Raw genomic sequence first — 10,042 nt, 5'->3', positions numbered from 1 at the left:
CACAACGAACATGTTGTCTTCTGAAATATCTTTCTGATCAAACTTGATGGTTTTCTTCTCTATTTTATTGAAAAGTAGGTTGACTTAAATGTAAATAAACAATATAAAGTTATACGGGAAGATACCGCTTTACAAATTTATAACGTATTGAACGGTTGTATAAAAGAAAAGCTGAATAACGTTTCCTGGCTATTGATGCGATTAAAAGCGGAAGACACTGTCGTTCGAGCATCTGGAACTCTCAGCGAAATTTGTAAGTACACAGTATCAGAGTGAATCGTTACGTAACACTGTATCTATATTTTCGAAATAGGGAACAACAGTTTAAGAGAGAAAGAACGAAATCTGTGTAAGCAATTGTCCCGACTCGCTCAAATACTTTGTACATTAGCTAATACATCAATCGATCCAGGCCCATGCACCGATGTTACGTTTAAGAATTTGCAATATCTCTATCATTTGCTTGGAAATCTTACGAAATACTTTTACGTAAAGTCAAACGGACAGAATGTTGCATTTCAAGCGGTCAAGTACGTGTCCTTCTGAAACTTGTACCACTTTATTTATAGTATAAATAAAGGTAATTTATTTTCGTTAATCGACGATATATTACAGATTCATTCAAGTAGTTCAGTTAGCTGGTAAACCATTAAAATCTGCTTTTTATAATTTGGTAACGTACGTGGAGGTATGCCAAACTCTTATTTTCTTTGCTTTCCGATTGATTTATTCATTTATTGGAAATTAATTTTTTAAAGGAAAATCAAAACAAAGCTCGCTCAAAATCTGACTCGCACGCGCAAAGAAATAAAATCTTAAAAGAAACCAAAGTAATACCGCGCGTGGTTTACGAAATCGAACAATTCAACAAGGAAATTTTACTACTTGGCAAAAAAACGAGTGTAAGTATCAAGTATCGAAATATACATATACTATATGTATAGTAAAACTGTTTACTGGACTCGTCTCAATTTTTTTTTTAAGTTATAACTTTCTTTAAATCCACTCGAACAGATACCATTAGAAAACTACATGAAGCATAGCGTAACGAGAGATTTTAGAATTAAGAATCCACAACTGGTCGAAGATCTTGAGAAAATGGATGTGAGCTTGGTAATGAGAGCGCAATGAAAAAAGATGTTGTTGCATTTTATTTTGGTTTTCGTAATATCACTTTAATCAATCTATCAATACGCTGTACAATTCTTTGTCTCCTTGATTCAGGAACAGCTTGATTCTTCTCGGAACTCGGAAAACACTGATAATGAAAATCAGAGCTTGAACGCAGATGATGGTTCCGACGATGATACTAACGAAACAAAAGTTGCAAAAAAACGGCCGAGGATGGAGGATGAAAACGCTCTGGATTAAAATTCGTAACGTTGCCTATCAAAATGTATAATTTTCAAATATTTTCATTAACAAAGAATCGTTTACCGTTTACATCGTACATATTTACTTGTATACTTTTTCTTGTCGTCATAGTTTTACGCGACTAATAAACGTTTAGCATTTATAATTTTATGCAACAAAGTCCAACGGTCTGTTGAAGCCTCCCTTTCTGTTCATATACTGTCGGTATTTTCGTTTTAAGATCACATGTACAGCTCCCACATCGTTCCCTTCGACTTTCTTCCCTTTAGTAGTATCAAAACCACAAAAACCCATTATCCTCATCATCTCTTGCTCCTCCGGCGTTTTTCCTTGAAGATCAGCTTCTACGATAGGTTTATTTGAAAAATTTTCCGATAATTTTCGAATCTATGTTCAACGTGAAATTCTTTTAACAATTTCTTCCCTATTTATATTACCTGTAATCACAGGACGTTCTGCTGTTGTAGGTTTTAATTTTGGTTTAGGTCTGTCTCTGTCTCTCGATCTTGATCTACTGTACGAACGTCTATGCCTTTCTCGTTCACGATCGCGATCCCTCTCTCTTTCCCTGGATTTTACACGATCTCGTTCGACTGATCTAAAATTATGTAAAATTATCAAGTATTCATCGTATCATCGTGCTTCTGTTTTTTCAATTAGGTGTATTATTCAATATTAATTCAATAGGTGTATACAAAGTACTTGTGTATATATATATATATATACCTTCTTCTTCTTTCACGCGAACGTCTTCTTCTTCGATCTCTGTCGCGTTCTCGCTCCCGATCTCGATCCCGATCCCGATCGCGAGATCGATCTCTTCTTCTTCCAGGCGAAGGTGTACGACTGCGTCCCATTTTTATATCTGTTACTTACAATTTATACATATAAAACGTATAATTGTATAAACTAACCTAACAACGGGTAACAAACACGGCAATTATTAAACACACAAATGCGTTCTTTCTTGTGTTTTTATTTTTCAAAATATCATTTCAAGTACAAAATGTCGAAATGGATGCGAAATACGCTTGATTATTGTTTAAAAACATGTATATATATACATATCTAATTTGTAGAATCACCAGGTTATGTTTACGTATTTATGTATGTTTATGTATACCGCAGTTTACCAGAGTCCATAACTGCGACGCGCAGGTTGGAAGATGGTGGGGGAACGCAGCGAGCTCTCCGCCAATCGCTTTCCACTTCGTTTGGGAGTATCGCCAATCAGGGCGAAGATGCGCACTGGAGAAGCGCGAAGAACGAAAACAGGTCTTTTCGCAGTTATGGACTCTGGTGAACTGCGGTATGCATACATACAACATATATTTCGATCACGCTCGGTGTCCCTCTAGGGAAAATGGCACTTATGGCGATGCAAGCTTTGAAAACTTTACCGACAGTCCCTAGAAAAAACCCTAGAAACGAGTTTTCATATACGTCGTCATTACTAAACAGAATGCAAAAAGATTTGAGGGACGTGATCAGGAGACTCTAAAGAATTGAAATTTATGTCTGTCAACGGTCAAGAAAATAGGGGATCAGACTCGCCTACAAGGGATAATGTATGTATGTATGTATGTATGTATGTACAAGCCTCCATTATCCAGGTAGAAGAAATTTGAGAATTACGATTTTCACTCGCGAAAAACGTCGAAAAGGTAAAATAGACCACAAATTTAGTTCCTCATTTTTTCTGTAGGGCGCAGTCCATTCGTTCAGTATGCTCGACAGCGAAATCATTCGCAGCTCGTGTAAGTATGTGATTAAATTGTTAGGTATCAAAAATACAAGAAACAGAAGACAAAGTTGAAGAGAAGACCAGAGTCATGACTTCTGACATCACTTTCATATTGTCCTCAGAAATGCGTAAGCTGAAAATTGATATCCTATTTTGTCGATATAGATACGAATTAAAATAACATATTTCTCATTTATTCTGTTTTTATGATGATAATTTATTAAATACCATTAATATCTTGTGTATTTTTCTATCTTCTTTCTTATATTTCGATGCTTTAAAGTGAAAAAAGTAATCTTGACCTTATTTCAATATGGCGTTGATAATTTCCAACGAATCTTTCAAAGCAATTCGTAGTTTCTACCAATGCCTGTGATTGGTCATTCCATTATGGCGTCCTCCTATTTAGACCAATCAGATTCATCGTTGAAGGGTGCATTGCGCAGAGTGTGATGGAGTGCAACAGTCCTCTTCGAAGCTTCGTCCGTTTAGCACGTGTCCGCAACAGGTAAGATTAAATTAAATTGCCGATCGGGTGTTAACAGTACAAAAAATAGAAAGAAACATCGACATTTTTGACATTAATTCGGCGTTTTCTTCAAAAATACGCGAGTTGACAATTTTTGCTTTCGTCGCGAATGCACAATGAAAGTGGAAATCAGCAGAATCCGAATTATTTTCTATTTTATATCGTTAAGTTCCTAAACATTATTGAATGTTTTTAGTACTGTTTTACTCAATTTGCTGTTTTTAATTTAATAACATTCTTTTTTGAACATTGTAATATTATTTTTGTTTAGACCTATTCGTGTATGTACTTGCTTAGGTATCGGCCGATAGCGGAATATACCGAAGAATGCCGAAGCGGTGCCGATCGGTCTTCGTCGGGAAGGAAGGTCTCGCCATTTCTTTCGCGAACGTCGAAGTGACTAGACGTGTTGAAAGCATCTTTCCGCATAAGTACTTATGCGGAATTTTTAATTATTTGAAAAAATTCACACATGAACGTACTTATGCGTTTGTTGAAATAACAATAAAAAAAATATATACAATATGTATTATATATATAAAGTAGTATTCATTCGGAAGAATCGCATAAATTATCGAAGATGCACTCTCCGATATATTATTCTTTTCTTTAACTTACTTTTCACGAAATTTAAAAGGACAAATTCTAACGTTTATCGTACGATATACCGTAAGTCCTTGACGCGAAAAGTACGAAGGGTGCAAGTACCTGTCTGATAGTGTCTAATTTGATTTTCATCGCTATACGTATGACCATATTTTATTACACATAGGTCCCTTAGATTTGGTTGCTTTGTAAAATTATTTAAAAGATCCTTAAATAATTGTTTTGTTTTCTTTGCAAATTAAATTATCTTTTTCTTTCAATTTTATTTCCTTCTATCTGCAGTCTGTTGTATAACGTATTTCATGCAATTCTTGTGATATAAATGAAACTCTTAATTCAGCGAAACGTAGAAAACGACGAAGGAAAGCCACGTAGGCGCACGAGAGGAGGAAATAAAGAACGAGTAGAATGCAAGAACGAAAGAACTCACGGCACGATCCACGAGACGTGACTACACCGATGTATATATCTACATGCATACAATATTACGAATGACGTATGCGTTATTCGTCGACAAACAAACTGACCAAACGATTAACCGATCGAAGGATGGTCGAGCGAACAGCGAAACGAGCGTGGAAAAACAGTTACGATCGATCGTTATAGATCAACACGAGCATGTACGTAACGAGATCACGGTAATGTGTTCGTGTCAATCGATTTTGATCAACAACGTTTTAACACACAGTGCGTTGTTACACAAAAATATCGAGATAAGAAGAGAGAGGAAAAACGGAAAAAGAAGAAGAAGAAGAAGAAGAAGAAGAAGAAGAAAAAGAGAGGATACGTGACATTCAAAGGTAAAATAAAAGTTATCATATTGGTCATCGGATTGGTTTAGCAATGAATGTTCTAAATGTATGTATATGTATATGTATGTATAAGTACTTATATTCATCCATGTATACATATACACGTATCTATACGTTTAGCGTGAAATTTAGTACAAGGGAAAATCAACACGTATGTCGAATTGTACAAATGGCTATTTGTTTGCCTCTTTTCTTTCTTTTTCTTTTAGATAAAACAAGAGCAAATTGATCCAAGTGGCGTGATATTTGCTTAGAAGCGAAAGTAGAAACGCAACTGAGAAAAATGGTGTCAATGTGATACGACACAAGGACACGCTAGTTTTGATTTTTCTACGACGATTGTCACTCGTTCGCAATCCTTCCTTCGTTCTAATAAACAATACATTACTTATCCGAACGTAAATTGCTTGTCATCATCCTGCTTCTAAATACTAAATACTAAATTATGTATAACAAATACTAAAATTATGCATATGTTTCTTTTGCAGGATCGATACCTTGATCTTAAAAAAGAGGAAAAAACTGATACGATTCGTAATCACTTTCAGAAACGATAGGGTGACTTGACTCACATTTGTATATGGGAAGTAAATTGAGGACAGTCGAGCAGATTCCTTTCTTTTTTCTTTTTTTTTTTTTTTTTTCTTATTGTTAGACCGCGACGACACGATTTCCAAATTGCTGCTGACTATTTATTCGATTTTTATTCAGGTATTAAAGAGATATTTACATTATCTATGAACCATATCTTCGTTATTCTTTCTTTTCTTCTTCTCCTTCTTCTTTTTCTATTTTTTCTATTTTTTTAATTTTTTAATTTTTAGAAAAATGTCACATCTAGAAACGAACAAATGGACTCCAAAACTGATAATAGTCTTTCAACTGACTATCTGGAGTATCGTTGGGATTATACTTCTTCAAAAAGGTGCCATCTCTCTTCGTGAAAAAATGAAGCCGCGAAATGATACTGCTGACGTACAGGTTCGACATTTTATTCGCTTAGAAAAATATTATACACGACTTTTTGGACGACCTTTTGGTATTATCCCGATATATAATTAAATGGCGGCATAACATGAAGGAACACACGCGTTTACATAGATGTCGTTTCATTTTATTATACGTATATCGATTGATCATTTAGTGATATTTTACAAACGACTGGTCGGTCTCCGTTCTTTTAAAGATCATCGTTAATCGCAGAAGGAAATAGAAAAGAAGGCATATAACAAAATATCTATCTAATAACGTAAAACGATATGTTCGCTTGTCGGTATTCTTGTTCAATTTCTAAGTTAATTGCCATTTTTCCAGCATTCGTGCGTGCATTTCTTTAACGAATAACAAGAACAAATTTCGGAAAAAGATTCGGAACGGATACTGTTTTCGCAGGATAAGCTCGCAAGATGGAACGGAAAAGAATCTGTTAGAGAACCAACGAATGTTACAGACAGTAGTCGACGTCATATAATAAAAGTCTATCAAACCGGCACTCGGCGATGGGCAAACGTTGCTACTGATAACGTTGATGATGTTACGTCGAACGAATGGTTATCGCGCAAATTGCACCCCTCTCATCGAACACGTAATATTAACCGAGAAAGTTTTAAGAAAACGTTAACAATCGGAGAACGGACAACAATAACAACGACAGTTGGTCATGAATACGACACTAGAGGCGCACGTGCTATCGAAACCGTGGCAGTTCACGTAAATAATAAAAATAAAATTAAGAATATAAATCATGAAGAGAATGTTATCGTTTCGCTTGCGTCTAATGAACGTTCTTATGATACGGAAAACACTGTGATAAATAATATCACGCCGAACATATTGTTTGAATTTGAAAACGCCGGCTCCGCTAATCTCGCTAGACCAGACAGGAGAAAATCCTTCGAGCACGATGTCAATGATATAACAACCTACGAAACCACGGGAGATGGTAAAAGTGAAACGAAGCCGCGCCGCTCCCCCGTGAATCGAATCGGAGCAGCTATAGCTATTATTATGCTTGTGATTGGAATCATTATGCTGCTTCTAGGTCCATTTATAGTCATTCTTCGTGCACTTAATAATCGAAGGCGAACTAGAGAAACGCTTGATAAAAAAAGGAATCCCAACGATCGGCCTCCTACTTACGAAGAAGCAACCCTAATGGATCAAGCACCGAGATATTCGACGCTCCAGCTAGACACGATTCTCGAATCTTCTTTTTCACTCTAGTCCCTTTCCTCTTCTCTTCTCTTCTCTTCTTCCATCCTTCTCTCTTTCCTTAATACTTTTTATCTGTTTTTTTTTCTTTTTCTTTTTCTTTTTCTTTTTCTTTTTCTTTTTCTTTTTCTTTTTTATCATTTCCATTTTTTATATTTATCACTTGCAATGTGTGCCTATTTATTATTTTTCTCATAGTTGTTATTTCACAATCCTGCAAATTTTACATTTGTACGTATATAACTATAAGTATGTACTTACTTACATATACATACACAATGAATGTAATTGTTTTCCAAGAGTAAGTCTTCCCTCTCCGTTTCTGTTTACAACAATTTTAATATCTTAGAATAAATGTAAACAAATTATATGATTAATATCTACTATTAAGTACATATGTGCATGTATTTACATACAATTCATATAATTATGCACATATATAAATATTTATAAATGAACAAAGGAACGAGATTTGAAAGGAAATGGAACGGAATGGAACAATGGAACAGGTTGTGACGGAAGGGATGGAATATGGAATATGGAATATGGAATATGGAAGGTTATGGCAGAACGGAACGGAACGAAACGGAATGAAGTAAGTCAGTAATTCGAATCAAGATGGTACTGGAAAGTACGATGATATGGTAAGGAGATTTATTATTTTCTACAAAATTCAGAAAAAACTTGATATTTTTCTTAATCTACGTACCCGACCGACTTTTGTATCGTTAAAATTTGATAGTTGTTCTTTAAATGTCTATTACGTTGATAAATCGTCAACACTAGATCGAGTGACATTGCAAAGTTGAAATACTTGGAACAGGTTTTCCTTCGAGAATAAAAGTTATCAAATGTCATATCTAATTTAAATTTAAATTTAAATTTAAATTTAAATTTAACAACGAATAACATTTCCAACGAGCAATTAACATTAGAATATTTATTTCGATAAATGAACCGAATAGAGGTTATTTATTATTTATTTAGAGGTTATGCGATATTGATTTCTCTGAAATATAAAAAAATATGAAAGAATCTAGATTCTACCTATTCATGTCTATTTTTTCGAATATCTTTAGCGTCGACAACAGCGATTATATGAGAAATGGAGATTTTTTACCAACACGACTTCAAGCACAGCAGGATGCTGTTAATTTGGTTTGTCATTCGAAAACTCGCTCGAATCCTGAAAACAACGTGGGCTTGATAACGCTAGCAAAGTATGTCATACCGATCTTCTCTACCGCAAATATTCATCATGGAATGTTCATAATGGAATTGTTTTATTTATTACAGCGTCGAAGTATTGGCTACACTTACCAGCGATGTTGGCAGAATTCTTTCAAAGCTTCATCAAGTTCAACCTAATGGTAACTTATGTCTAATTACTGGAATACGCATTGCACATGTGAGTATGTCGATAATAGCTGGATTTATATTGTATCGTATGAAAATAACAACAAACGCGATAATTATAAAGAAAACTGTTATTCGATAGTTGGCATTAAAACATCGTCAAGGTAAAAATCACAAAATGCGTATCGTGGCCTTCATTGGTAGCCCCATAGAGATTGACGAGAAAGAACTAGTAAAATTAGCGAAAAGATTGAAAAAGGAAAAGGTTAACGTGGATGTGATTAGCTTTGGCGAGGAAAGTATCAATAACGAAGTATTGACAGCCTTTATTAATGCTCTCAATGGAAAAGAGGGAACCGGTAGCCATTTGGTTACCGTTCCACCTGGACCGCACTTAAGCGACGCATTGATCTCCTCTCCCATAATCCAAGGAGAAGACGGAATGGGTGGTACAGGAATGGGAGGAGCTGCGTTCGAGTTTGGTGTTGATCCAAACGAAGATCCAGAGTTAGCATTGGTTTGTACTTTGGATGTTCTTCTTTAGCTTTTCTTTTCTTCTCGTTTATAATATTTACCGTGAATATATTTGTTTAGGCACTACGCGTTTCTATGGAAGAACAACGACAGCGTCAAGAGGATGAAGCGCGGCGTGCACAAGCAAATGAAACAGCTACAAATAAACAACCGGAAACGATTAAAGAAGTACCCAACGAGGAGGCAATGTTGAAACGTGCACTTGCCATGTCGCTCGAAGATACAGAAAACTCGTCTTCAACGAACGATAATGCTGCTCCTACTAATGTAATAAACGTTCCCGATCTTGCTCGTATGACCGAAGAAGAGCAAATTGCTTTTGCCATGCAAATGTCTATGCAAGATCAACGTACGACAAGTATTTTCAATACACGTTCCTTCACGTATGCGTATACGATATAATACATACATGCATACGTACATTTAATTATCATTTATTGATTTACAGAAGAATTGGAGTCCCTGAAGGAAGAAGCAATGGAAGTTGAAGAGGATTATGCTGCTGTTATGTCAGATCCAGCATTTTTGCAATCGGTGTTGGAAAATTTGCCAGGTGTTGATCCTCATTCCGAAGCCGTCCGTCAAGCCGTTGGATCTCTTCAACAAAATAAAGATAAAGATAAAGAGAAAGAGAAAGATAAAGAGAAAGAGAAAGAGAAAGAGAAAGAAAAGGATCAGGAGAAAGATAAGGAAAAGAAATGAAGAATTTACGCGCTCATTGGATACATTACTTTATGTTAATCGCTGTTTTGTGAATATCTGTAAACCAGAATATAGGCGTTTCAGATTTTTCAAAACTTTATACGAGATTATTTATTTTTCTTTTTTAACGTTTCAACCCACAAATTTATGAAATTTGTTCAACTGTATCAAGTA

At 35.3% G+C, this 10,042-nt stretch overlaps 4 protein-coding genes across 5 annotated transcripts in view; 3 read left to right on the top strand and 1 right to left on the bottom strand.

Moving 5' to 3' along the window:
- FANCI (Fanconi anemia complementation group I) overlaps positions 1 to 5,776 on the top strand; it is a 10,291-nt gene extending 4,515 nt beyond the window's left edge. Inside the window, exons 17-26 of the mRNA XM_034337845.2 lie at positions 79 to 253; positions 314 to 530; positions 616 to 688; positions 759 to 902; positions 1,015 to 1,113; positions 1,225 to 2,950; positions 3,080 to 3,246; positions 3,466 to 3,626; positions 3,945 to 5,053; positions 5,554 to 5,776. Coding sequence (XP_034193736.2) covers positions 79 to 253; positions 314 to 530; positions 616 to 688; positions 759 to 902; positions 1,015 to 1,113; positions 1,225 to 1,371 — 855 coding nt within the window. The 3' untranslated portion in view covers positions 1,372 to 2,950; positions 3,080 to 3,246; positions 3,466 to 3,626; positions 3,945 to 5,053; positions 5,554 to 5,776. The remainder of the gene's footprint in view (positions 1 to 78; positions 254 to 313; positions 531 to 615; positions 689 to 758; positions 903 to 1,014; positions 1,114 to 1,224; positions 2,951 to 3,079; positions 3,247 to 3,465; positions 3,627 to 3,944; positions 5,054 to 5,553) is intronic.
- ytr (U4/U6.U5 small nuclear ribonucleoprotein 27 kDa protein yantar) lies at positions 1,522 to 2,995 on the bottom strand. Its single transcript, XM_034337875.2, has 4 exons — positions 2,971 to 2,995; positions 2,101 to 2,239; positions 1,812 to 1,972; positions 1,522 to 1,718 (listed from the first exon to the last, which is right to left on the bottom strand). Exons 1-4 carry the CDS (start codon positions 2,978 to 2,980, stop codon positions 1,522 to 1,524), a joined length of 507 nt encoding a protein of 168 aa, XP_034193766.2. The 5' UTR covers positions 2,981 to 2,995.
- A 633-nt stretch (positions 5,777 to 6,409) lies between the features above and the next one.
- Positions 6,410 to 7,381, top strand: LOC117610452 (uncharacterized; the record flags this gene model as incomplete). The annotated part of the gene is made up of 1 exon (XM_076691007.1): positions 6,410 to 7,381. A coding segment is annotated over one exon (879 nt), but the record flags the coding sequence as incomplete, so codon positions are not given.
- Positions 7,382 to 7,758: 377 nt separating this feature from the next.
- Positions 7,759 to 9,968, top strand: Rpn10 (regulatory particle non-ATPase 10). Of its 2 annotated transcripts, none has more exons than XM_034337863.2 (6): positions 7,759 to 7,920; positions 8,356 to 8,496; positions 8,573 to 8,684; positions 8,775 to 9,149; positions 9,227 to 9,515; positions 9,615 to 9,968. In XM_034337863.2, the coding sequence occupies exons 1-6, from the start codon at positions 7,895 to 7,897 to the stop codon at positions 9,866 to 9,868; spliced, it is 1,197 nt and encodes a 398-aa protein (XP_034193754.1). In that variant the 5' UTR covers positions 7,759 to 7,894; the 3' UTR covers positions 9,869 to 9,968. The 2 variants fall into 2 exon arrangements, with proteins under 2 accessions (XP_034193754.1, XP_034193753.1); XM_034337862.2 differs by having other exon boundaries at positions 9,227 to 9,524.
- The last annotated feature ends 74 nt before the right edge of the window (positions 9,969 to 10,042 follow it).

This window comes from Osmia lignaria, chromosome 11, assembly GCF_051020975.1.
Source record: "Osmia lignaria lignaria isolate PbOS001 chromosome 11, iyOsmLign1, whole genome shotgun sequence".
Taxonomy (NCBI): domain Eukaryota; kingdom Metazoa; phylum Arthropoda; class Insecta; order Hymenoptera; family Megachilidae; genus Osmia; species Osmia lignaria.
Note: the sequence above shows the minus strand (reverse complement) of the source record. Positions and strands in the feature narration are given on the sequence as shown.